The sequence below is a fragment of the Colletotrichum lupini genome, chromosome 11 (assembly GCF_023278565.1).
Source record: "Colletotrichum lupini chromosome 11, complete sequence".
NCBI lineage: Eukaryota > Fungi > Ascomycota > Sordariomycetes > Glomerellales > Glomerellaceae > Colletotrichum > Colletotrichum lupini.
Genome location: NC_064674.1, coordinates 52531 through 79982, shown reverse-complemented (window position 1 = coordinate 79982; position 27452 = coordinate 52531). Strand labels below are relative to the sequence as shown.

General features: G+C 46.4%; 8 protein-coding genes across 8 annotated transcripts; 2 read left to right on the top strand and 6 right to left on the bottom strand.

Annotated features, from left to right (window-relative positions):
- Positions 1–1650: 1650 nt before the first annotated feature.
- On the bottom strand, positions 1651–2046 carry CLUP02_18368 (sey1; the record flags this gene model as incomplete). The annotated part of the gene is made up of 2 exons (XM_049297270.1): positions 1651–1795; positions 1985–2046. 2 exons carry the CDS (start codon positions 2044–2046, stop codon positions 1651–1653), a joined length of 207 nt encoding a protein of 68 aa, XP_049138494.1.
- A 1053-nt stretch (positions 2047–3099) lies between these two features.
- On the bottom strand, positions 3100–4329 carry CLUP02_18367 (uncharacterized protein; the record flags this gene model as incomplete). Its single annotated transcript, XM_049297269.1, has 4 exons — positions 3100–3338; positions 3469–3625; positions 3777–3989; positions 4162–4329. 4 exons carry the CDS (start codon positions 4327–4329, stop codon positions 3100–3102), a joined length of 777 nt encoding a protein of 258 aa, XP_049138493.1.
- Positions 4330–4838: 509 nt separating this feature from the next.
- CLUP02_18366 (uncharacterized protein) lies at positions 4839–5285 on the top strand (the record flags this gene model as incomplete). The annotated part of the gene is made up of 1 exon (XM_049297268.1): positions 4839–5285. One exon carries the CDS (start codon positions 4839–4841, stop codon positions 5283–5285), a length of 447 nt encoding a protein of 148 aa, XP_049138492.1.
- Positions 5286–6457: 1172 nt separating this feature from the next.
- Positions 6458–6801, bottom strand: CLUP02_18365 (uncharacterized protein; the record flags this gene model as incomplete). Its single annotated transcript, XM_049297267.1, has 2 exons — positions 6458–6625; positions 6712–6801. 2 exons carry the CDS (start codon positions 6799–6801, stop codon positions 6458–6460), a joined length of 258 nt encoding a protein of 85 aa, XP_049138491.1.
- A 1053-nt stretch (positions 6802–7854) lies between these two features.
- Positions 7855–8674, bottom strand: CLUP02_18364 (uncharacterized protein; the record flags this gene model as incomplete). The annotated part of the gene is made up of 4 exons (XM_049297266.1): positions 7855–7899; positions 7977–8183; positions 8287–8368; positions 8475–8674. The coding sequence occupies 4 exons, from the start codon at positions 8672–8674 to the stop codon at positions 7855–7857; spliced, it is 534 nt and encodes a 177-aa protein (XP_049138490.1).
- A 204-nt stretch (positions 8675–8878) lies between these two features.
- On the bottom strand, positions 8879–10046 carry CLUP02_18363 (uncharacterized protein; the record flags this gene model as incomplete). Its single annotated transcript, XM_049297265.1, has 3 exons — positions 8879–9212; positions 9303–9733; positions 9795–10046. 3 exons carry the CDS (start codon positions 10044–10046, stop codon positions 8879–8881), a joined length of 1017 nt encoding a protein of 338 aa, XP_049138489.1.
- Positions 10047–10914: 868 nt separating this feature from the next.
- CLUP02_18362 (uncharacterized protein) lies at positions 10915–12363 on the top strand (the record flags this gene model as incomplete). The annotated part of the gene is made up of 4 exons (XM_049297264.1): positions 10915–11057; positions 11269–11345; positions 11577–11890; positions 12202–12363. 4 exons carry the CDS (start codon positions 10915–10917, stop codon positions 12361–12363), a joined length of 696 nt encoding a protein of 231 aa, XP_049138488.1.
- Positions 12364–25029: 12666 nt separating this feature from the next.
- On the bottom strand, positions 25030–26908 carry CLUP02_18361 (separin; the record flags this gene model as incomplete). The annotated part of the gene is made up of 6 exons (XM_049297263.1): positions 25030–25177; positions 25379–25608; positions 25964–25982; positions 26202–26254; positions 26471–26593; positions 26741–26908. 6 exons carry the CDS (start codon positions 26906–26908, stop codon positions 25030–25032), a joined length of 741 nt encoding a protein of 246 aa, XP_049138487.1.
- Positions 26909–27452: the final 544 nt, after the last annotated feature.

The window sequence follows — 27452 nt, the reverse complement described above, 5'->3', positions numbered from 1 at the left end:
TTGCACTTGAACTTATCCGACACCTACTCGTATGCCCAACCCCCGGTGATCTTGTTCGCGGCCTTCTGGAAGAAGCGCGTATCTCGTGTTGGCCTTGTAGACCGTCATAGCCGCGGATAGGAACTGGACGAGGGAGGTGTTGGTGATCTAGCCCATGTACACGAGCGTCTTCTCTGACATTTCCCTGTCCACGTGGTAGATCACGAGCCTCCTGTCGATGGTGTTGACGATGAAAGCCTTGTCGTTGACCGGAGTTGGTTGCTGATAATGCGAGTCGCAGGAAACGAGAGAACATCGCTGATGTCGTACTTGTCGCAGACCAGGAACCTCTTCTCGACATGTTTTTCACTACCTACAACTCCGACAGCACGGTCTTGGCTGTTAGTACACGTACGACACAGGGCAGAAGCTCACAGAGGCCATTTTCTGTTGGGTTCAAAAGGATGAATTACTGAAATTTGTCCCTCCCTAGACGTGTACTCCCTGCGCTGACATTTGTGCTGGAGCGATGGGTATGTATGTAAAGACGAAGGGAAGGGGACAAAATTCTCTGATGCCAATGGAAAAGAACGCGTCTCTCGACTCGTCAAAGAGAAGTTTGTTCCCTGTAAGCCATTCATCCCAATTTCCAAGTCTTGCAGATGCAGCGGCAATTTTCCTCATAAGACATGTCCCTCTGCACGGAACTTGTTCCCCTACGCCTTATTCTCCTCCTCATATCTCCTATATCCCTTTTCCAAACATCCTTAACAACATCCGCAAGGCCCATCGCCGGGATATGCCGGCCGATGTTCCTGAAGTTGTCGACTCTCAGTGGCGGCGCAGCGGCCGATTCGACCCTCAACCAGACTCCAATTGACCCTCCAACCTACGGCTGGAACCTCATTTTCACACACCACACAAAATGAATCAAGAGCCAGCAATTGACCCTTCGTCACCCACAGAACCCGGACAGTTCGAACCAACTACCCTATGACAGGGATATCAACAGTTTGCCATGTCATCTGTGTGCTCGATGCAAGCGAGGCTGTGAACCTCGTCGGGTCGGGCATGGCTAAAAGAGCTCAGAGAGTCGGCCTTGATGCCTGTCTTGGCTTTCGTCGTCTGTGTCGATGAATGAAGTGCTTGTTTTCGGACAGGGGCAGATGATCTGATCGGCTTGGGCATCGGGAGATAAGATCAAAGTTGTTTGAGGCTCGTGGCTCTCACGCCATTCAGATCGAAATATTGCCAAGAAGCAGGATCATTGACGGGCCCGGACCGCTAGATCGACGCGTCAGTACTGGATGCAAACGTATCCACCATATTGATCTTGCCTTCATGGACATACCTGCCAAAAAATATTACTACCGCAACAACGCCCTCCTCGGCGTTCGCCAAGGGCCTTCCTACTCTTCACATTAAGTTGGGCTTCTGGTCGTCCCCGACGGGCAACAGAATCTTGTCAATGACCTTCTTATCCATGTGACCGTGCACATGAGTGGGGGTCTCGGACGACGAGGAAGAGCAGCGACCTCAGGCTCGACCTGTATGTCGTGTTAGCGAGCGATAGGGTTGGCCCAGACGCAAGGGCGACTTACTGCTTGTAGACGAAGTGTACGTCCACCTCGACCGGCGTGATGGCGAGGGACGACATAATGATGAGACTCATCACGAACAGTTGCCGGTCTTGGTCTTGGAGATGGAGGACCAGATCTTGGTCAGGTCCTGGACCAGGGTGTTGCGCAGGTTCGCAAGGGGCGTCGTGTCAAGGTGGTCTCGGATCACGAGAAAGAGCGGTGATCTTAGGCTCGACCTGTGTGACGTGTTAGCGAGCGGTGAAATTTCCCTCATGCAAGGACGACTCACCGCTTGTCCTTGATGAAGAGCTGGACCCCGAAGGGCTCCGAAAATATCGGTCAACGAAGAAGAATAGCAATCTTAGGCTCGACCTGTATCGCATATCAGCGAGCGGCGGGGCTTGCTAAGTGTAAGGGCAACTTACTCCTTGTCTTTGAGGAAGAGCTGCATGTTGTTGACCTCGAAAACGGTCTTGAACAGACCCATGTTGGCACCGTTGTACAGGCCAATCAGGTCTTCCACAGGTCAAAGGTTGACAATCAGGACCCCACTGAGTGCCCGGGCAAAGAGGACTCCATTCCTCTCGAAATCCTGGTCCTCGCCACAGTCACGGCCCCTGGGTGGAAGGAAGGGAAGCTGCGGTTTTGGTGGTTCGACTTATGCAGCTGAGCACTCAAAGTAGCTGGTGTTGGATAGCAGTGTCGGCTTCCACGAGATCTGAACGATGTATAGGTAGACGAAGACAAAGGACAAGGTCAGCGTTGCGACGTATGTGCTTGGAGCGATTGTAATGCTCAGCAGGGAAATGTTGTTGTTGACGGTGACCAGCGACGACATGGAAAGCATGAGGGTCAGAATAGGTTGGGCGCGCGACCCTCTTGTAGGTTCCGTAACTGCGACGGTCTAACGTAGTGCTGTCCATGCTGTCGCTGGTCTCCGTCAACAACAACGTTTCCCTGTGAGCCGTCTGGTTGATGTGTTTGTGTGTGTAGGGTTGAGGTTGAAGTTGAGGTTCTGTCGTAGAAGGTGGTGGAAGAAAGGGCAGCTCATGAGGTGTAGCTGTGGTTGGAGCTCTTGCTGATTTTCCTCACATGACAGTACCAACGGCCCCCCGCCCCTACCTTAGGTAAATGCGTAGTAGATGGGAGGGCCGACCTACCAGCTAGCGACGTTCGTCTCTTTACTCCTTCCCCACTGTCGCTATACCTTAAGGTAGGTACCTGCTATTGTCGTGGTTGCGTCATCGGGCCTTATCTTGCCTTTTTGCCTTGGTCTTGCTCTCTGGTGCTTGGGACTGCCTTAGAAGGTGCCACTTACTCATCCTTCCGTAAAAGCCCATTCATCTCATTGCCTTTCCTTTTCTTTGCCGCCGCGGGCCTTTATCGTCTAGAGGCGGTGCTATAGGAGCTTTTACGACCCCGTTTTCGAGTGAACCTGCATCCACGATGCCTAACCCCCGTGCATCAGCTGAAGTACGTCAAACCGTTCGCCACTGCCAGAGACTTTGAGTGCGGTAACTTCGTCAGGTCCCTCTCCTACCTAGTTGGACATTGCAAATGAGTCCCTACCCCACGCAGGAAAGCCGTCCAGGACGCACATGACGCCGTTCTTTTTGACCGACACCGAGAGCTGCATATTGGATGTGTGCTGGGTTATGTACTTCAGTTGTGTATGCAGCATGCTCAGCATGATTCTGCGCATAGCTCTACAAAACCCGCTGCGCGTCAGAACGCGGATCTGAACGCTAGTGCGAGTACCATCCAGGTAGATGGACTGAGCTATAGGACAAGCAGGACGATTCCCGGCGTTATCTTGTAAGTCGTCAGGAACAGGATGGAGACAAGGACATGGGATTTGCAGAGTCCCTAGACTAAGTTACTAACGAGAAATTTTTGGACTTGAACTGACTGAATCTTAGATGGCTGGGTGTCATGTGGTAGGGTCCAGGATAGCGCGCGGAAAGAACAGGATAGTATTGCACACCATTTTGACCATTCCCACCCCGGCTGAGATTTTGGCGAAAGTTGACGTGGATAATGAGGGCCGCGATCGTGTAATCACTAGTCTGTCAAGCCGCGACCATATCCAGCATCCAGCTCTAGACCTCCTTGGTGTGGGCCTACGCCAGCTTCTGGGTGTCGTTTTCCGGACTCCGAATCACCGTACCGGAGCGGCGTTTACTTACTCTATGCTCTGTGTCTGCACGTATTTCATACTGACTTGACCATCCCGATCCCAACGAAGTTGATGTCAAATGTGAACGCTGACAATTCCAACCGCAGAACCGGGACCTTACCGAGCTTTAAGAACGAGTTATGCTGCTGAGAGCGTGCTCGATCTACGGGACTGTCTCCAGCGGCAAGGTGGTCTACGAAATGATCGGGATGCTGAGCCCGGATGTCATCGCGATCCACAACGGTCGGCTTCGACTTGAAGACCGTTGAACGTCACCGTCGTCGTAGGCTCTAAATACGACGTGAACAAAGACGTGGGGTCGAAACGAACCTCCATCTATCTGGATAGCATCTCGACCGAGTTGAGGCTCTCCAAGAAGGAAGAAGCTCGGGCCCGACAACATAATGACGAACATGGACGACGAACATGGACGACAACTAACGCCGTGGTCCAGATGATGATGTCAAACGTCAGGGGCTTAGACTTGCACGCCCTTGTAGCCGGGAAGATGAAGGCATGCGACGGGTTGTACAGTCTGGCCAGGATATCGAGGAGCACGTTTCTGGACACCATCACCGGCAACTCCGAGCTCATGGCCTTTTGGCCTTTTGCTATACCGCTCCTGTGCCCAAGGCCATGAACATGACGCTAGACATGGCCCGGTAAACTACTCGCTATATATCCTCAGACGGACTTCGTCTTAAGACAGCCATCGTCCTAAACCATCCATCGTCTTCAGACAGCCGTCGTCTTAAGACAGTCGCCGTCTTTAACTAGCCATCGCCTTAAGACAGCCATCGCCTCCAGACAGTCAGCGTCTTGAGACAGTCGTCGTCTTGAGACAGTCAGCGTCTTGAGATAGTCGGCGTCTTCAGAAAGCCATCGTCTTAAGGCAGCCCTCGTCTTAAGCTAGCTATCGTCTTGACCTAGCCATCGTCTTAAGCCAGACATCGTCTTCAGACAGTCGGCGTCTTGAGACAACCTTCGTCTTCAGACAGCCATCGTCTACGGCTACATCATCTTAGAGCTCGGGATACATGTCGATAAGGATCTCTTCAACAGGACGCTAGATGGTCTTGCGGAGAAGCTACTGATACATAAACATGCCGCAGCTCCCACCCGACGTCACGACCAACAACACAATCGACCAAGGAGACCAAGTCTTGATGATGGACGGGACAGGGTACTTGTACATTGTAAAAGGCTGTTCCACGTTATTCGGTGAGGTCTCACATGACTTGACCAAAGGGAGAGCGACGATGAAGGCGGAGGGGAACATGAACAGGAATGCAGGGTACAAAACACTGACAGTGAGCGCTTTCGACGCCGCGGCCAGCAGCTTCGGCGTCAGCAACTCCACAATGTGCGCCATAATTGTTATGGTCACTGCCAGATACTACATGAGGGACATGGTCAAGGTCGCCCGGAAGCTGGGCTTCAACATCATTTACGGCGACATCGATTCGATCCTCGTCCGCGTCGAATGGAGACAGAGCACGGCTGCGAGGATACGGCCCATCTCATCACGCAGTCCGTCGTCAAGGACATAAAGGGGACCATCTTCGCGGAGGTCGGAGCGGGCGTCGAGGCGAACTACAAGCCCACAAGCATATCGGCCAAAAAGAAGTACAAAGACATGAACTGGGACGACATGTGTGACACCGAGGGCTTTCGATGAAGATTGTAAAGAGGGTGCGACTTATGCAGAGTGGTTTCAGTCCTCCACGGGGAGAAATCTGTCGGACGCCAACAAAGAGGCATATATCCTTTCGGGGATCGTCAGGACAATCATGATGGCCATCCAGGAGGGGTTTGTGGACGCGGACTGAGCCATCTCGGAGACAAGGATCCCGGGCTAGCCGCACCATGTCTACGAAGATAGCAGATGGAAGCAGCAGAAGAGGCAGGCCGGGTTAAGGATATGTCCGTTTGACATGCGTAAGAAATGGGCGAGGTAGAAGATAGTGTCGGAATCGACTTCATTCTCGTGTCCGTGGGCACAGATAACGTCGGGCAGCTGATCTTTGTGTATAATATGCGAACAAAGATATCCGCGAGAACCGAGGGGTTCAGAAGGGCAGATGAGACCGCAGACGTAGTCGATAGCGGGCAAGCCTAGATCAGCGGGGTCCGAGGTCGACCTCTCCATCATCGTCATGCTGTGCTGGTGGACGGATACCGACTGATGTGACACCTGGAACGCCAATACGACTGGCGACATGATATACAACGACGAGGTGTTCATGATCGAGCAGCTACCTACGGAGCTCTGCTTGGATAGTCCTTATTCCTAACTTGGAGCTCTTGCTCGTCACCAAGTCCTGTGCGAGCGCGTACTACGATGGCGGAGTCATTGTAGCTGTGGATTCCGTCATCTCCGAGAATGGCAGCAGTGAGTCCCGCCCGGTCAGATGTATGCGACGTCCACCTGGGCTCGATAGTCGGTCACGGCTCGATAATGGACAGCGTGGGCCTGACCGTCAGCTTGGTTCTGTGCAGGGTGAATACAAGAACATATCCGTAACCAAGGTGCTAGCGACGCTGGAGAAGTACAAGAGTCTTTCGACCAAGTGGTCCAGTCCGAAGTCAACGTCTTTGGCGGCTCCACTGTCTCCGTCAAGCTATCGCTCAAGGCTATGTGGCTGGGCTGGACCGTTTTCAAAGACAACACCCCATGTTCGTGGCCGGGGTATGCGTCAGGGTCATAACGTTGGGGACGATCTCAGGTGGCGCGGGAGATGCCGTGGGGGTCCAACATGTACCACACCGAGATCGTTGACAGATGGAGGATATAGTGCGAGCCCAACATGCCGATGGTGCACGTCTTTGGGAAGGCAAAGGCCTTGGTGATCTCGTTGTCCAGCGGTGTCCTGATCAGGCCCATCAGGCTCTTGGCCGACGGCAAGAAGTTTCACGACTTGCGTTGAACAATGCGACACGATGGAGTGAGACTTGGACAAGTTCTTCCCGACCCACGACGTGAAGCCGGGCCAGGTGGCGTCCCCAATCGCGCTGCTGATCCCATTCTGCAGGTTCTCCGTGGAGCCCAAAAACCAGCTTGGACATGGGGATGATGAAGCACGCCCCTGCCCCTTGCCAACCAAGGGCGACAATACCATGTTGACGAACAGCCACGGAGGCCCATGGAAATGACATGGCTGCCGGGAAACATGGCTCATCACGAGTCCAAGGGGTCTAAAGTTGTTATCCTGGAGGAGGATGCGGCAATGACGTTTAACGTCGTGCAGCAGAAAAGTCGAGGACGAGTGCGTGATCTCCGATGAGTGTCGCTACGTCGCAGCAGGTCTCGTGGTATGGCGTAATCGACTGCCCCTACCCGACTTTTGGCGTCTGTTCAGAGGGATCATGGTATTGACTAGGAAGAGTGGAGGCCTACGATGCCGAGTTGGTCCTGAGGACGTATGGAAACGGGCTCGGGGTTGATAAACGCGGTTGTGTGTGTGTGTGTGTGTGTGTGTATGTGGAAGAAGAACTGTTGGTTTCCAAGTCAGCAGGGTAATTGTGGTGTTGAACTTCGTGACGGGGACGTGGAAGGAGAAGGTTGGTGGGCAGAGCCCAAGAATCCTTCGTTAGGTTTATGGAAGTGAAGGAAAGGGCCGTTTGCTTCTGCCGTCAATTCCAACAGGAAACTCGAGATTAGGGACAAGTTGGCGAACTGGTATGAGCTTACGTTCACGGTTGGCTCAACGCTTCTGACGTCAGAGATGCCGCACCTTGAGGACCCGTCATGAGGGACGAATTTCGGCCGAATATCTTCGTCTTTACCAATAAGTTAATGCGGGAGACTGTGGAACAGATTAAGGGGGTGAACGCGAACCTAAACCCATTCAATGGGGCCATCAACTTCAGGATGGGGGACAGGAACGAGGATGCCCGGACCACGCTGACGCACGAAGACAAACCCGACTATAACGCTGAGTTACCGTCCGCGTATGTGTCCTGAAAGAAAGAAGATCAAGATTGCCGAGCGGCTACGGCGACGTGAGGAATGGAGTGCGACCGCGGTATAGCGAGGGGGATAACCTTGAGGTAAAAGCCAGTAAGTCACCGGCTTCGTGCCCAGCATCCCGTCCTCGATGTCGTTGTGGGAAAGGTCAGCTACGTAGACGGGGGAACGTTCTTCGACAGCAGGGTATTGATCTCCTGTCAGCAGTACAACATGTTGAAAAGGCAACGCGCAACCTTCCCGAGATGAGGCACTCTATCACGCCTTCTGACACCAAGAAGTCTTGGAACGTGCCGTTAAAGATCATGATGTTGCCGAACGACCTCATGAAGGCCTTGACCTGCTTCAATAGACTGGTTTCCGCGTCGCAGTTCAAGATTCTGAGCCTCGTCTTCTGTGCAAGCAGCCTTGAGGTGTTGACATTCAAGTCGACGACCATGTACGAGCGGTTCCTCGGATCCAGGTTCTTGAGCTCCTGGAACTTTAGGGTTCCCACACAGACAATGGATGACCTTCCTGCCCGAGGCCCCCTGGCTCTTTGCGCAGTTGCTGCTTATCTTCCTCATCTCGACCGATGTGCTCACGACGTTGTATAGGATAGTGGATACGTTCTTGTTGCTGACCGCAGCCAGGATGTAGCGCCTGATCATCTCCGGGGTATTGGGTCTGTGATTGACGAGCCTTGGGACAGGGTTGCACAAGGTGACGCTGTTCCCGAACTCGTGCTTCGACATGGTCAGCTTGATAACAACGCCCTTCATTGTCGACTTACCGGCCTTTGCGTACGAAACCTGGATCACCGGGTCGATGGTCCTTAACAACCCAGACTTGGAGACCATGTCCAGTGTGGGCAACTTCACCCCCCAATGTCTGGTTCTTGCTGATGCAGACGTAGCCCTCGTGCGCCAGGTTCTGCTTGTTCTTTAGCTTTGACCCGTCGTCAAAGTTATCCCGCAACATCCTAAAGATCATTAGCGAACCTCGACAAAGTGGTAATTCGCAAGGTGACGTGCCCCCCCTGCTTGACAATCACCTTTTCGTCCATCGACAGGGTGTCAAGGCAGGCCAGTTTCTCGTTCAACATCATCTACGCAACCAAAGTATTGAGCTAGTCGGTGATCTGGCCCATCATCATCAGCTCGATCAGGAGGTAGCTGTTCAAGAAGAAGAGTCACCTTATGCGGACAGGTTCGTGTCCGGGAAGCAGGCCACGCAGCCACACAGCCGCAAAGGAGAGATGTTGAGGAACGCCTGGGATAGCATGAAGTGAGTGGTAGTTCGGGGAGGTGATGTCGAGGCGCTTCGCGGAGAGAGTGCTCCTGGAAGAGCGTCAAGGTCAGGACGAGAGGCATCAGCGAGAACGTGGTCAAAAGCGAGAACATCGTCAGGAACGAGGCTGCGACCTGCGAATTCATACCTGGATTGATCGCGGCCGTCTCGCACGAGTACACGTTCGTCGGCGACGTCTTGAAGAACCGACGCATGTCCAACGTGTCTCGGAAAGATGCGGCTGTACCATCGTGTCAGTGGAGGTTACGATCAATAAGGGGGTGCATGCAGACCCCGACCCGCCCTTGTTCTGGTGCAAGGTAGAACTCACGGACACGGCAACGTTCCTAGGTCAGTCACACGGACCACGACGTCGGCGACGTGACGAGCCTCCAGTCGTTCAGGGGCATCTTCATGCACAAGGTCGACGGCATGAAGGTCCATGTTCGAGTTGTGCTTAGTCTTGGCCTTGGAGAGGCTCTCACAATGGTCGCAGCTGCTCTTGTCGTTGACGGAGACGTCATTCTCGTTGTAGCTGCAGACGTCGCTGTCCTGTCCAACTCTTGATTGTGGAAGGCCTTCTCGTCGTTGTTCCGTACAGCCGTGTTGCCCGAGCCGTCCTATCCGAAACCAGTCGTACAGATCCTCAATCGTCCCCCAGATCAGCGCACCGGAGGGGATCTCCTCTAAGATGACAGTCAAGCTGGGGTCGTGGCCTCTGACGCTCGGCTTGGTCTTGACGTCCTCGCAGCTCTCTTGATACTTCTCTCGAGAGATATCTTGCGAGTTCTCTTTGAAAACGGCGGTTCATGGACCTAGATACGTTGAGCTTGAGCTTGGTTCTGTAGTCCCCGACGGTCGCCTTCTTGATAGGGCTCTCCTTGATATACCTAGATGACCCTTGCAGGCGCGTTCGGACAGACCCACTACAATCGTCTTGCCATCTTTTCCGCGGAGGGGCAGGCCCGAGGGCTGATGTCTCGGGGAGTTCGAATAGGTCAAAGACCTTGTCGTTGTAGATCTCATAGTATGATAAGACAAGTCGGACCCCATTCGCGGGGCAGAACTCGATCATATTCACACTTGGCGAAGTGGTTCAACTAGATGTTGTCCGTGTGGTAGTCATTAGTCAAAGGTTTTGATGATGGCGCTCGTCTGTGCTTTGTTGCGGACATTTGTGTGCTGTGTCTCTCGTCAGTCTAGTCCAGCTAGACCGATGGAGCACATGGGTACTTGCAACAATCCGTGTGATGACGCGGTCCACATCTTGAACACACGAAGTAGCTGACATCTGCGGGTCCTGGCACCTGCGGCTCACCTGAATACATCAAGCTTTCATAACGTGAATGGTGAATAGGTCGCGTCTGGAGCATGCAGTGAAGCTGGGAGGCGGAGCATAACCACGGAGGATCGTGCTGAACGAGACGCCGGGGCTGCTACTATGCAAGTGCGAGTCGGTCGAGGCATTGATGGCGTTGACCGTAGAGATGATGAAGAAAGCGGGGCTACACAATGAGGTTTGAAAGAGCCATTGTCAACAGCCCCGTGGAGTTGACCGTGGCGGTCTGCACCGCGCGTGTTAGTCTCAGAGACGCGCTTTGGCGAGGCGGTGGAAGAGGAACGTGCTGCAGACAATTCCGGACCAAATACTCCGTGGAGAGAGGAACAGCGCGCAATCACGTGCTTTCGCGGTTGCCGGTGAAGAAGTCCCTTCCCATGAACAGTAAAGTAGGTACCCGACCATTTCTCACTTTCCTTTCCCGCTATGTCGCATTGGGAACCATCCTGCTCTGCCCTGCAGGAGCAAAGTGGGTTCCTCCAGCCATTGCTATGGCTCTGTACGTACCTACTGTTTTGTGGGGGCAGGCGCGCCAGGTGGACACCGGATGAACCTCCTGCCCCGTGCTGGAGATTGGGAGATTTTGCAAAAAACACCCAAAAAAATGGGAGATTTTGGAATGTGGCTGTGTGTGGCGGCAGCCACCCAGACCACCTCTTCCTGCTCCCGCGAACCTGCCAACCAATTAGCGTCACCACTGTTGGTGGATCGGGCAGCTGGGGCACTGCTCACTTCCAATGCCTTTGGGTCAGGTCCACTTCCACAAACGGCTCCACGATGCGTGAGGCCATCGCGTTATGACAAAGACCACTGTGCGCGCCCTGTCAACCTTTAGAAACATTCCAAGTTCATGATCGACAATGGGCCTCTCCTCTTTTTACCTTGTCATTGTAGGAATCGAAATATGAGATGTCGGAAATTCTGTCTAAACACTCGCGACTTCCGATTCTACCCGCAGCCGCGTGAGCCAGCCTCATGGTCACGTGCCAGACATCAGGTGGAACGAGACCTCGACGCAGGACCCCGACAGCCGACGTGAGGCAAAAGGCCGACTTCTTCGCGGACAGTAGACGGCGCTCGGAATCATCTTCGTAGACGACATGACCTTTGACTGGGAGATGAAGACAGATGATATGGAGGGCTTGTTGATAAGACTTGCACGCTGAGTACGCAATGTCGCCACGCCCCTGATTTGTAAACGACTGTGACTGACGAGAGGAGGAGGAGAACGATGACGGGGACACGGTCATAGGAGCGTAACCACAGAGGCTGGCAAGTACCTATGGGCAGGGGCAGGTACATTTTGGTGGATGGCTACGCGCCCCAGGATCGCGTCCGCCCAGGTCAAGTTCAACCTCGAGCCCAGGGGCCTCATTTTATGGCGGCTACGGGTCCAGCATCACCACGACAGCGCAAACTGCACGCAACACTGCCCGTACGGCGTCAAGATTGATACTACGGCCATCGACGCCTACCAAACGTACCTCAACTTCACGTTTGGAAAATACTCCGAGAAGTCCTACGGGGGACCGTACCCCGTGATATTGATGCCGGATGCTTCGATGTGCGGGTTTTGGACAGTGAGTCATACGTCGCGTCCCAAAGCTATATTCTCTACGAAACGATGTCAGAATACGAGAACGAGCATCTTTATGCCATCTCCCTAGGGACTTTGCATCAGGTTGTTATCATCCTCCTCGGGGTCCTCACACCGCCATCTTCTCCGTCTTCATGGTCGACTTGATGATGTGCACCAAGGCCAGGTACCATGCGGGAATCTCCTTAGGCGACACCCGGAACTACATGCCCCCAAGTTCCCGTACAACGTCAAAATGCGTCGGCCTCGCCCTGGAAATGCCCACTTTGATCTTTGACCTATTCTTAGACCTAGGTCGAGACGGATTCGTGCGTCGTGACGTCCATCTCCGACTTAATTCTCCTCCCATATGTCGACAAGGGCAATGGCCGTCGCCAGCTGAGTCACGAGGAGCACCAACCGCCCCATCACTCATGGTTTGCGCGTCTGTGTGTCGCATCGTCAAGACGTTGGTAACTTTGTTGCCGCACCCCATGGATGACATGGAACACAATTGTACAAGGCATACGTAACAGGCCATGGAGGCGATTCTCGAACTGTTATTCAAGTACGGAGTAATCCCGAGGCTATGAGGACGACTACTGTTGCTATACACGTCAGCAGGGCAAGTCTTTCGGCCAGTACGAAGTACAACAGTCGATTTCGACTGCGCACATGGTATGGAAGAAAGGCATTGGTGGGCAGAGCCACAATTCTTCCATTGGGCATAAGTAGAGGGATGGAAGAGCCGTTTGCACCGGCCGGGCCACTTTATGAATTCCTTTTTCTGCCGTCAAACTCCAACAACCACAGTACCGTGGGGTGAGGTTCACGAGACTTGACAGGCATTGTATAACTAGGAAGTGAAGGCGAGAAGCTCCGCCGCAGCTCTAGGCAAGGCATGCAAATGGTGCACGGTACAGAAGGAGGCAGAGGAATGAACCAGAAAGTGTTGTCGCATACGATTATGAATGAGAGATCCTAAACGACACAATGATTGCTTCTGTGAGCATGTTGATCGGGATACCCCTGTGCCTGAACAGCGCCGACAGCTGGTTGTTTGCGACATGAAGATATACATGAACTTTGACCCCTCCCTCCAAATGCTGACACATCTTACGACCTCCTTCGCATTGTCGTTTTCCCTGATCTTGGTCGAGTAGCCCACTTCTCGTCTGCAATCACTCGTATGTCCCCTGAGCCGAAGCCTGAGAGGCGTATACGTTCGCCGCCTGTATCATGTTCCGACTTCAACCACACGAGTAGATGGCAGGGCTCTTGTCCTTATCGTCGAGGTGACTGGAGGAGGCTTGCCGTCGGAGTGGCTAATGGAGGAGACTTGGTGTTGGGAGATTACTTTGGTAAAAAAGGAGGTTGTTCACGTGACAGTTCTCCGTCGAAGTCTTGGTTTGACGGAGGAAAGGGTATGGGAAATGCTGGAGGAGGAGGACTTGTCGGTGGTTTTCTGGTGGAAGGACGTCATTTGGCATATCAGGAAGCTCTCCGACTGCTGCCAGCGTTGCGTGCTGGAGTCTTGTGAAAGTGATACTTCTGCTACGAGTTGTTAGTGAAAATGGGGTGTGATGGACGATGAAGGAGGGTTTGACGACGTGACTCTTCCTTGGCGGGTTTCTGGCTGAGAGAAAATCTCGCATGGTAAAATTTCCTCTCGTAGCTTGCCTCTGGCTTTCGCGTCGTCCGAGAGTCGAAGGGGGCGAGCGACCTCCGTGGACAAAACGGGGGATCGTCGATACATGGCCTGCTCTTGGTATCAATAGCGCCTTCATGAGTTGCCCCTGGGCCGTCATCCGAGCATCGAAGGGGGCGGGCAGTCTCGGTGCCATGGTGGGCAAAGCTGGGGGATCGTCGAGCAGGATTCTTCCGATTTCGAAGGCACAGAGCCAGTCGTGATCCTGCCATTGGGTCTCTCCATCTAAAATGTTGACGCACCTTGCTCTTCTGATGAGTACCCTGGCCATGCGAAGTTGTGTGATCTCAACACTGACGATTGATGGTATAAGATATACGTAAGCAGGGGAAGGCCCTTCGGCCGGTGAGAAGCTCAATCATCTGGAATTGATTGGAGTGCGTAGTAAAAGAGATATGGAAGGAGGCTTTGTTGACATGACTGGATGAAAAGTGGAAGTAGGTGGGTAGGTGGAAGGGCTGTTTGAAGCGACCCAGACCGAGCACCTTCCCAGAAGCCTCTTTTCTGCCGTCAATATTCCAATACCTTCAGGTACCTTAGATAAAGGTAGCTACGACTGCCACGACCGCCACGACTGCCGCTTGTGCAAGAAGTTGGCGAGCTCAAACAGCGCCACAGAGCAGCAGCATGTGCTAGAACTGGAGTAGGAACATAGACTTCTTACAAAGCACCTTAGATGACCAGGTGCAACCAGCACAGTGTCAAAGATAATGGCCCACAACAGCGTGAGTTATCATGGAAAGGAGCATCCTGGACAGATATGATGCCTGTGAGTGATTGCTATGATTTGTGATGCGTAAGGTAATGTCACGTAACAGGGATAGTAATCGCACCTCACAAAGTGCCCGTCACGTGCTGAATCACGTGTCTATCTCAGATATCGTGTATATAGACCTTTTCCTTTTGTCTATTTCTATTTTAATAATTAAGCCACTTTTATTATACTCTATATACTTATTACTACGTACTATAACTCGTAATAGTTATAAGCCTAGCTCTTAGTTAAGACCCTATACTACGATAACGTACTTATTAATATAATTCTTACGATCTTTTTAAGATAACTAACTTACTTATACCTACTTTAGCCTAAGCTAAACTAACTAGCTATAATAATTAAATTAAATAGTTTAATATACTTTGTGCTATAAGTAAAGGCGTCGGGGTTTAGAAATACGTCGACCTAAACGCTCTAAATTCCGATATATTCCTCGACCCCTCTATAGTACTTACTTCGCTCTTAGAATTTAGATAATTAGTCGTAACCTATAATAAAGAAGAATTACGAGCTTACTAAGCCCGTTATAAAGCGTTTAAAAACGATTAAAAAAACTAAGAAATCCTCTATTAGTAGCTTCTAAATATAATTCCTAATATAAACCTTTCGACTTTCTTGAGTACGAGTAACTTATAGAACTAAGCTAGGTTTCTTTTTATAAAGCTAGTTATATTACTTACTTTATGTAAATAAATCTATCCCTATACCGTACTTATAAAGAGGATCTATACGCTCGAGAGTATTTAGAAATAATAGGAGCTCGATACTAAATATAAGTAACTGTTGGTATCCCTATTATAGGGTAGTTAGTTCGAACCGTATTTAACGAAAAAATTAATTGAACTATATGAATATTTGCGTAGGTATAAAAAGGAGGTTCTAACCGTAGGTTAGGCTAGCTACGATAATCGTAAATAGGGCCCCTAATTAGCCCCTACGTAGTCGGTTATATACCGCGGTCGAATTAGACTTCTAATCCGATACTAACTTTCTCTTTTTTTTATCGATCTAACCGCTACGGTTAGAGGTATAATTCGACCTCGGGCCCGTTTACTAAGTCGTCTCCTTTTCCCCCTTTTCTCTATTCTTTTCGTATAACCTATCCCTCTATTCGTATAATAACTTTTCCGCTACTTATAAATTGCTCTAATCCCTTATTTAGTACTACTTTTATAAAAGCGTCTGCGAAATTATCTTTACTATTAATCTAATAGATCTCGAGTATCTCGCGCCTTTCGTACGATTACCTAAGGGCTATAATATCGATTATAAACCTCTTTTCCTTCGTCGTTCCTAATTTAATAAGGTATTTATATAGCGAGTAGGAATTAGTATAGATAATTATTAAAATAAGTAGAAGGCTAATTCGATCGGTAATCTTCTTTAGCGTCGTTAAAATTATATAAGAGAGGTTAACGCTATTAACTATACCGTAGACCTCTAACGCTAGTATACTCCTCGTTACCCGCTTATTTTTAGTTAACGAGTAGTAGATTATATTACCGTATATAGTAAATTCGCTCTTGCCTATACTCTCGTTAGCTAGGATAATAATATACCCTAATTACGAAGTAAGGTCGTTATTATTTATAAATAACCTATCGACGAAGACGTAGAGCTTACTAGTTATAAGGTCGATCGGGTAGTAAACGAGACCTCGATCGAGATTTGTTTACTACTACTTAAGCCGCTTATTAAGTACCTCGATATCTCGTTTAGTTAGATCTATAGCTTACGCTACCTTAGTATAGTTAAAAGTTATTTTAAGTTAATAAATACTTATAATATATACCCCTTACGTAAGCTTAGCTTTATACTACTTCTTAATATTAGTTACGTTCGGGTCGACGAGGTTAATCTTCTTACCCTACCCCTTTTATTAAAAAACGACGGTTTCCCTTTCGATTATAAAAATCTCGCTATTAAATACTAGGGGGGTATTTATTATAAAGACCTTTTTTAGCTTCGCTACGAAGCCCGCTTTTTAAAGCTCCTTATCCTCTTTTTTTATAAAGTTAATATTAAATAGGCCTAATGTATCGTCGGTCTATATTCCGATAATCCTAAATTAGTCGCCTTCGTACTCCGTAACTAGTAAGCACGGGTCGTACGTAGAGGTAATTATTAATAGTTAATTAATATAAAAATCGTAGTAAGTAGCCTACTAATAAGTACCCGATTTTGCGAGCCTATATAGTAGCTTAAGCACTTTAATAATCGTACTTTCTAGGTACTTACTAGCCATTTCCTTTAGTAAATAGGCTAGGATTTTCTTTATAAGCCCTGTGGCCGATTAGGTATATACTTAGGTAATATTACGGCTCTAAATCTCGTATCCCTTCTTCCGTAGCGATACTATTAGTACTATTATTAATCGTTAGCTATAGCGCTATATAGTAGGCGATTATATAAGTAGCGTCGCCTTTTCGACGTCGCCGTACCCCTAAATTACGTATCTAGACTTCTCGTACGGTTAGGGTGTTCCTTTTCTTTTAATTTTACGAACTATTCGCAATTTAAATATACGGAGGTTTATATACTTTTCTAGATCGTAAAGGATAAATTAATAGACCCCTCGATCGCATAAAGTATCTACTTTAATAAGATCTAATCCCTTATATAGCTTTCTAATAGTTATAATTACGCCTTCTTTACGTAGTTTAACTACTAGCTCGAAATCGGCTTTCTCTTTTACTATATAAAAAGTATTAATTACCTCGTTATTAGTAATAAATTGCCGCGTTAGTACTTACTGTCGTAGTCTCTCGCGACGTCTCGCTAGTAGTATTAGTACCCTTTTAGCAATTTCCTCTTCCTCGTCGTTTATTAGTATTACTACGACGATTTTGTTAAAGATAATTTCTTATACCTTTACCGCGGGCTATATAGCTTCCCCTAGCTCTTCTTCTTCTTATAAGTTAGAAATTACCTCGATAGGATCTATATAATATAGTCTAACTACCGTAATTAATACTTCGAGTAGCTAGTCGCGATCTTTTATAACTACGTAAGAACGCTCGTTAACGGAAATTAATTTATATAGCCTAGCCTATTATTAAGTAATTTCGCGCTATACTCGTATATCCGAATTTAGGGGCATATCTAAATTAACCCCTATATCGGGCCTATTACGCGCAGTAATTATTTTATTAACTTACTTTTTTGCGCTTACCTCGCGCAGTGCCTATATTACTTTTTTAACTACTTAAGCTCGCTAGCTTATATCTAGTAACGGTAGCGAGGCTAAGGTCGTTCTTAAATATACTCTAAATACTAAAAGCGTCGGTATAAGCCCGTTAGGCCCCATAGTATCGTTATAGTATTTAAGTACTATCTAGAGGCATTCGTCGTCGTCGGAATCGGGATTTTCTTTTTTAATAATTTTAAACGCTCTTTTTAACTACTAGTGCGCCCTTTTTACTTTTTTAATACTATAGTGCGCTTTAACGGGTACGACTTTTAATTATATACCGTAGGCCGTCGCATTTTTTTTAAATTTTACTAACTTAAAACTAGTACTAGTGTTAGTTTTAATACCGTCTAGCGGTCCCTAGTATATATCGATCTAGCTTTTTCGTAGAGCTACCTATACTATTTTTGCTTATAGATCCCGTAGGAATTGCCCTACTTAGAATAATATAGCCTCGTCGATTATATATAAGACTAGTTAACTATTTAAGTAGAAAATATCGACGACGATCTCCTAATTAAAGTTAAGCTTATTACGCAATTTAAATTTAAATCTGCGTAGGCTCTGCGTATTTATTTAATATTAGTAACATACTTTCGTTAACTACTCTAGCGCCCCTATTTCGATATTATTATTACCTAAATACTTTAGGAGGTTATATAGCCTCGTAACCGACGGGTAGCTAAATCTCCGGTATAGTTATCTAAGCTTATTTTCCGTTAGGTAATTAATCGACTTCGTATCGTTAGTAAGCTTTATAAACGCGTGCCCCCATCGTCGTTTAACTATTTCGGAGTGCTTACGGCTAGAGATTCTGTTCCTCGTATTATCGAATATAATGCCTAGTCGATCTATGTCTTTTAGATATAGGAGAAATGGGGTATTAACGGGTAGGATATAAAAAGTTATCGTTCTGAAGTGCGTCTCTATTTCTATCGTACTTAGGGCGACGATTTCCTTACCTAGGCCGAAGCTAATCCTCGTAATACCCGCTATTAACGTATTAAGCGTTACTAACGCGATTTTCTATAGCGCCTAGAATTGCCCTTTTCCTCTTATTAACTATTACGATGCCCCAGTATCTAGGATAATTCTATAGAAATTATCTAGGCCGTACCTTTCGCTCGCGTAGAATGCCTATACGAGCTTAGTATTTAAGTAATCTAGGTAGTATAAAAAGGGCCCTTCTAGCTACCCCTAGAATTGCTTAGTACTATGTCTCTTCTCTTTAGATATTAAGAGAGTAGAATTCTGCGCTATTAGATTCGTCCTTTCGCCCACCTCCGTATCCGTCGTCTAAGGGACCTTCCCTTACTATCTATAAATAAAAGCCTACTTATTAAGGGCTTCCACTACCTTTTATTCGTTTAGCCTCGTATATCCTCCCGAGGCTAACGGGGCGAAGAAAGAGTAGTTAATATTGTTGACTTCGTTATAATTTAATTCGTCGGTATAGGGGGTAAGATCTTCCTTATTTTCTGAATCTCCTATAGGGTGCGGGTACTTTAGGCCGCTAAATTAGCTACTTTCGCTAGGTTCCGTACCCCCGGATCTGCCCTTATATATAACGAGGAATTAGTTAAATTAATAAGGGCTAGTTTTGCTATTTACTGCCCTCGATTTTTTATATTATTCGTACGATTTAGTACGCTCTTCCTCGGAGTAGTTACTTAACTAATATCTATCCTTTTTATAAATAAAACACTACTTCTTCCGTTACCCTACTCGCGAGTTAAATCTCTACTTATTTAATAAATCTAGGATTCCCTATTAGCGATTACCGTACCTAGCTTCCTTTCCTTTCTTATTATACGTTCGGTCGACCCAATGCTACTAGTAAGGGCCGTCGTACGCTTAGAAATAGGTTTAGCGCGGCATTCTCGCCTTAATATTAAAACTAAATCTTAGCCTCGAACAGAGCGTCTCATAGTCTTCGGGTACTTAATATAGAGTTATTTTCGCCTCTAAAACGCGCTAGATTATAATATAAAAATATCCGACTTTCCGCTCGTTAGTCCCCTTATTTAGCTAGGTTTTCGCTAGCTTATTAATTCGATCGATAAGCTCTTCGAGGATTTCTACTCGCAATTTACCCTCTATTATCCTAGCTATAGATATAAAAGAAATCGCTTATAGCTTAGATAGGAGCTCTAAATTCCTATCGTAGGTCTCGAAGCGGCTTCGGATTACGTTAATAATACTAAAAAAGTCGTTCCGATCGAGATTACGCACCGCTTCGTAATAATAATTAGAGGCCTTACTTATGAGTACGATATTAATTACCGAATAGTACTAGTATTCTCTAATCCTAACTTTTTCGTAATAGTCGTAGAACATCGTTAGGGTCTCTTATAAGACCTCGTACTTCCCCCCAGAGTATAATTTCTCTCTCGGGAAGATCTTTTTAAGATCTATAAATTACCTCGTATTTATTACTATATTTTTGGTATTTATATACGATCCCTGCGTCGCTGCGTATTATTAATAACTTCGGGTAGTTTGCCTCCTTTCTTACTAGCTAATTAGTACCGAATTTCGTATTAGTAGTAGCGACGAGCTATAGATTAAAATAGGCAGAATTATTAATTATCGTACTTCTAGTACCATATTTTACCTCTATATATCCTTCTGCGACGATAGATTGCCGTTAGTAATTATAAAAAGGAAATCTGGGTCGTTTACCCTTTTTCTAAATTTGTTAAAGCGATTGTACGCCCTATCGACTTATACCTAGGTCTATATTACGAATTCCTCCTCCGTAATCGTCGCTACTAGGATTTCGTAAGGTTCTCGCGATTATAATTACGCTAGTAGTACCCCTCGCCTATAAAAAAATTTATTAACCGCTTTTACGATTCTTAAGCTTGCGCTTGCGAACTATTTATCTAGCTAATAACTAAGGTCGTCTACGATTTCGTAAAATAGGGGTTGCCCCTATAGCCCCTTTTTCTCGTAGACCTTAGTTAAATAGATTAATACTACGTTAATTTACTTACCGTTAGGCTAATCTACGATTCTATATATTTACGTTCCCTAATAGTCCGGGTTAATATTTACCTACTTATAAGGGATTAGGATTCCGTTTAGGATCGGGTTTTTTCCTCTTCTTTTTTACCCTAACTCGCTAGGGGTCGTGCTCTAGCCTATGCCTATATTAGCGGTCGCTAGCGTGTTTAATCTTAACGGGGATATATCTAATCCGCGCGTTAGTTATAGTAAACCCGTGCTTTTGCTACCTAACGAATTCGTTAGGGTCTGGGCGATTCCCGTTTCCTCTTACCGTCTCGTTACTACTCTCGTTTTTACTATTTTTAATAACTACTACTAGCCCTCTAGATCGCTAGCTATCGTTCTTATTAGGATCCCCCTTTTCGTTTAGTATAAAAAGGTAGGTTTTAGTAGTCCCTTTTTTATCGGTAGCAGTAGACGTTTATATTACTATAGGAAGATAAAGTAATTAGTCTCGGGATCTTTACCGGTTACCGATTTTCGCTATTTTTAAATACTTCTAGCCTCGTGAGCCTCGTGTTCCTTATAATCTCTAAATTACTTCCTTCCTTAACCTACTTCTTCTAGGGCGGTATTCCGTAATAATAGTTAAAAGTAAACGCTAGGCGTCTCGTAAAAGAGCCGTACGGGTAGTTAGGTACGGTTAGCGAGGTTAAGTCCTCCTTTTTATAAAGTCGCGCAGTTATTAAAAATACCTACTGCGATTTACGCTCGTACTAACTAGGGTTAGATACTTTAAAAATCCTTTTTCTTACGGCCTCTCGGTACCCTATTTTATAGTTTCTTAAGTAGTCTTTTTCGTAGGCTAATTACGCTAATTTAGTAATTATCGTTCGCTAGTAATTCCTTCTATTACTTAGTTAATTTCTTAAAATTAGTAATCTCGCGCCGGGAGCTAGTAGTATAAAAAGGGGCCTCTCGACGGCCCTCTAAAAGATTCCCTTCTTTTTCTTTAGACTTTAGTAAGAGGTCGCTTACCCTCTCTTAGACTAGTAACTTTCTTCTTCTCTTTAGGCTAGCCGTCTCTTTCCCTAGGCTAACCTCTAATACTCGTAATACTCGTAGCTCGAGGCTATTATAATCTCTAAAATCCCCTCCTCCTTTATTAGACCGTCCCCTTAACTATATTCCTATAGAATACCTGGGGGGTAGCTAAGGGGGCTATGAGAAGGCTATCTAAATCGCGGGCCTCGAGGTTAGATCTATAAGATCCTTATAGTAGTAAACCCTTCTATATACCGTAGATTTCTTAGCTTTATAACTCTTATATTAGTAGCTATTATACTTATTAAAAAGACTACTATGCTTAAGGATCCTTTTTTTAAATCGCGCGGTGCTCTTTTATACTATACTATCGAGCCCGTTCGTCGCGCTAGTTAATTAGGTAGGTAGTCGTCGTACGGGGAATTCTTTTTACCGATTTAGCTAGTTAATTTTTAATCGCGGGCCGGCCGCGGGGAAGTTATTTAGTAAAAAAGGCTACTTAAGGTAACGGCAAAATACTAGTTACTTAAGCAGTTCCGTTAATTAGCGTAGTTTTAATATAATAAACGTCGACCTCTCGTAGGTAATAAAGGGCTACGATTACTTAATTCCGTGCGGTATTTGAGAATCGCCTCCTTTTTCGTCTACTTCCGTAAGGTTAATTAGTACGAATCTCCTATCCCGTGCGGTATTAAGAAGTCGTCTCTTTTATATAACGAGATGCCTTACTCATCTACGATAGTAGAATTTAACTACTAATTAGTATTAGTATCCCTATTATAGAGTAGTTAGTTCGAACCGTATTTAATAAAGAGATTAATTAAACTATATAAATATCTGCGTAGGTATAAAAAGGAGGTTCTAACCGTAAGTTAGGCTGGCTACGATAATCGTAAATAGGGCCCCCAATTGGCCCCTGCGCAGTCGGCTATATACCGCGGTCGAATTGGACTTCCAATCCGACACTTATTAAAAACCTTTTACGAGCTAAGTTCGAATATTTTTATATACTTCTTAACTTTTATAATGCGCGAGAAGCTATTATAAATAGCTAAAATAGTTAAAAATAATTAATTTAGGCTACGCTTAGAAAAACTTAATACCCGAAGGTAGATAATAAACGGAACTTAGAGTGCGGCCCAGAGGCCTAAAATAAATAAAATAACCTTACCCCGTAGGGTATACGTATATAAAAATAAGACCCGGGCTTATACTTATTATTTAAACTCTTAGTTTATAAAGTATATAATTACTAAGAGTATAGCGTTATTAAAGAGGAGGGTTAGTATACGCGTTAAAAAACGCGTTTTATATACCTCGAAGTTTATAAAGCTAAGAGTAGTAGGGGTAGCGGGGGGCATAAGAGCTAGAACAATTATTAAGTTAACGACTTAGGGTATAAAAGCGGGTAGCGTAATAGGAGGTTAGTTATAAATAATTACGATAGGTACGAGAGAGGACTAGGGGCGCGCGTTAAGGAAGTCCTTTATATAAAAGCCGATATAGTTCTTATATATCCTTTAGTTATTATATATTTAGTAAACGATATTATAGAGCTTAGTTATATTTTATTAAAACTATAGTTAGAAGTGCGCTTTTTAATAATAAAAAAGGATAATATACTTATAAAAGAGGGAGCGCTACTTATAATAACCTCGGTAAGGGCCTAGGCTATTAGTTATAAGACGACCGGTATATTAATATACCCTTTAGCTAAACGGCTATTAAAGTAGTACGTATACTAGCTATTATTTTTTATAAAATAATAATTACTATTCTTAATATTAATATACTAGAGGGCTATTTTAAAATAAGGTAAGTACTAAATTTCCTATTTTTTAAGAGCCTCTTTTTTAAGCTTCTTAAGGACTAAGTATACGTTAAATAGGCTTAAAATAATAAAGAGAACTATATTTATTACGGGGGGTGCCTTAGCTTCTCGGCGTTCTCTTTTACTTCTTATTACCCTTTTAAGAAAAGCTAGCCTTACGTTTTTTAGACCTTAGAATAATATTAAATATAAATTCTTAAAATAATAAGTATATAATATACCTTTTTCAAAGGGCTTATTATCTAAACTAGTCTTATCTTTATTTTTAAATTCCGAGGGGGGGATAAGTAAAAGCTTATTAGAGCTTTTATTATTACTATTTACTTTATTATTACCCTTATTACGGCTACTAAGGAGAGCTTTAAACTTAATAAAGTCCTTAGCGTCTTAACTAATAGCTTTAATATCCTCCTAGCTAGGGAGGGAGAGCTTAGTAGCCGGGCCTTAGTAAGCGGGTAAGAGGTTATAGGGGGGGGTAACGACTTAGAGGGGCTCGTTAGTATTATTACTTATTTAAACTCTTAGTAAATTATATAATATATATATACGAGGTATTATAAAAATTACGCAAAACTTATTATTATTTTTAGATATATTAAATATTTATATTTAGAATAAAATTAGTAAACGATTTAATAATATAGGCGCGCGCGCGTAGTAAACGGGGGTACTTATAGTAATTACGAGAGGTTAAAAAAAAAAAGAAAAATAATAGCTAAGTAACGCTATAAGAATTTAGATATACGTAAGGTAGCTAGGTAGCCTCGCCCTTAGTAATTTATATACTAAAAGTAGTAAAATACGCGCTATTTTAGGTTAGGATTCTATTTATTTTAAATAAAGGGATATATTTATAATAAACGTAGTTTAAAAGACGCGTATCCCTTATGCTTATTTTTCCTTTATTTATATTTAACTAAATTAGGCCTTTATGAGGGCATTTAGAGATTCTATTTTAGGTATAATAGCTCCCTAGCGGTAGTAATTGGGGGGTGTGTTACGTAATAGAGATAGTAATTATACTTTATAAAGTGCCCGTTACGTGCTGAATTACGTGTTTATTTTAGATTTCGTGTATATAGACCTTTTTCTTTTGTCTATTTTTATTTTGATAGTTAAGCTATTTTTATTATACTCCGTATGCCTATTGCTGCGTGCTATAACTCGTAATAGGTAATTACTTTGTACTAGCGGGGCGAGACCGAGATGGATATTCGTAGCTTACTTACCTTACCTAGCCTTGATAGCTAGCCTACTCCGTTCTTTACCTTACTGTTCCTGGGACTACCGGTGGATCCGGGGAAGAAGATGAGGTGCTTATTAAGTGCCGCTGCGCTGCAGCCGACTCTTATGTATCTCTGATTAGATAAGCGACAACTAATGACCCCATCCCCAAGTACCAACTCACTCATGGGCATGGCAGTGGTAGAGAAACACCAATCTCATTTCATTCACACAAAGCGCTTGTACTAAAAAAATTGAGCAACCAAGAAGAATGGGCAACAGTATCCCCCCCCCCGACGGATTCTCTTCCACCACTCCTCTTCGTTTACTCAAAGCACCTGGATAAGCTGTTAGAGACGGACAAGTCATCGCCTGCTGGTCGGGTAAGCTTCTGCAACCATGTTCCTTCAGCGGTGACTTTAAACTACAACTCCTGCAGACCCGGATGTCTCGGTCAGTGACTTGAGGGCGACATTGATTATGTGCGCTGCCAGCGCGGCCTTCTCCTTCGGTGACAACTCCTCCTTCTTGCTCGTAGTCGTGGCCCCTCGCCCTGTATCGATTGCCCTGCCTCGTATTGTCGTCGTCGTTGGTTTCTTCTTTTGCGCTGTTGATTACGGTTTGGCCGCGGTGGGCAATGGCCTTGACCCAAGGTCAGTTGCTTTGTTGTCCAGGTCATGAGCCCTTGAATAGCTGCAAGGACCTCAAACGTGCCCAACTCGCTGGGCCTGATGATATGCTCCAGCCAAGAGTCTGCAAAAGACTTACTCGCCTTCCCTCGTGTTGTCGTTGCCACTTTCTCCTTTTGCGCTGTCGGCTGCGCTTCGGCCTCGGTCGCGAGAAGTTCTTTGAGTAGCACCGTGGTTGTTGATGTGCATGTTGATGATGACGATGATGATGACTATGATGATGTTGTGGATGATGATGATGTCGTGGATGATGATGATGATGATGTTGATAATGATGAATTTTTTGACGTCTGTTCCACCTCGCAAGGGCTAAAGGGCGCCTACATCAGCTGTTATTGATGTGCATGTTGCAATCGAGCACGACTTTGTGAGCACATCTTCGTCAGTACGGTTGGCCAACAACTTGCACCGTGAAACAGGCGAAGCGGGCTGATGTAGAGAACATTACTCATCAACTTGCCGCTTAAATCTCTCTGGCAGCTCAATGGTCGTGGTATTTGATTCGGGCCGCTTCGAACGGGCCCTTCCACCTACTTACACCCAACGGAGGAATCGTGAGCTCTGCCCACCAACATCATCTTTCAGCACACATACGCAATTCAATCCCACGATCATTGAGCTTCGTACCGACCAAAAGGCTTGCCCTACTGACTTGTATACCAACACTGATAAGTGCTTTGGTGCTAAGTCGGCCATCACAAAAGTCAGCCGATGTCACTTGATGGCAGGAGAGTCCGCAGTAGTTAGCAAAGCGATGAGATGACGTACCAGGGAGTGAGACACAACTAGTTCGTTCCAGCTAGCTATCCTTCATCTGGTGATGTTTCTGATAGCCTCTCGAGGTGGCTTGCGATGATCTCGATCGATTCCGGTCGACTATGCCGTTGAGAATAGTTCGAAACTGCTCGAGATGGCTCGTGATGGGCTCGAACGCATAGAACGTCGTCTCGTCGACCTTTGGTCCGGGTCAATTACACCGTTAGATAGAATAACGAGGCGCTCGGTTAGCTACGATGTCGAGCAGCTTGGAGGTGCCTCCGGTGTGGGCTCTGAAGCAATGGAACCAATCATGGGCTGTTCTGCAATTGTTTGCGCCCCGGTTGGAACGCTGTTATGTTCGCTTCGATTATCTCCTCAAAAAGTGTGGGAGTTGAGATCTCACTTGCCTTACGCTTTGGAGTGGTCTCACGACAGGCTCGGGCAAGTTGGATGTCATCTCGTCGACCGTGCCGTTGGGTGCGGTATCAAGCTGCTTGAGATGGCTCGCGATGAGCTCCATCCCATGGGATGTCGTCTCATTGCGTTGACCTTCGGTTTAGGTCCATTATACCGTTAGGTATAATATTGAACCCCTCCGTTATGGACAGTGTCGAGCCGCTCGAGTTGGCTTGCGATCTCGCTCGCTAATCTGGAGTGCCTCCGTCTATGTTGCTGCAGCCACCTCTGTCGTGTTGTTGACAACAGCCAGTGTCTCGACCGTGCTCTCGGGTGCAGTGTCGAGCTGCTCGAGAAGGCTCGTGATCGGTTCTGTGACGCGGGACTTCGTCTCGTTGACCTCAGGCTTCTCGACAGGGTGCGAGACCTCTCTTCTGCGTCTCAATGTGGGCATCTTGGGGATGATGGGCTTGCGCGTGTGAGTATTGATGGAGGAAGCAGCACATTGATGGAGGAAGCAGCACGATGATGACTGGTGATGGGCTAGCTGCAAGTGAGGAAAGCTTTCGCCAAGAAGGGAAAGGGACTTCCTAAGCACGTCCTCCAATAACAACGCAAACGAGCGGCTCCAAAATGCGCTGCCTGTGTGGTTTTCCGAATTCCAAGAACAGGGAGGAAATCAGAGCAGAATGGACGGCACTGTACGGACTTGCGGTCCTGTGGTGGTCGAGTCGGAGGTTATCGGCGCTGGTGTCATCCGCTCAATGGTTGCGAGAGAGGTAGAGCGAGAAAAAAGAAGTTCAATGGTCCTCAACGAGGCCCTCAATGAGCATGCCTGCCACGAAACCAACGGGCGCGCACACTGACGGTGTCAGACTCGGAGCAGTTGAGCGTCGGCAACGTGTCTTGGCCGCATGTTCCCGAGTTGCGAAAACGACAACTAGCGGACAACGAATCTCCAAAGTCTACGCGATCATCAGTCGATTCATTCGTCCTCG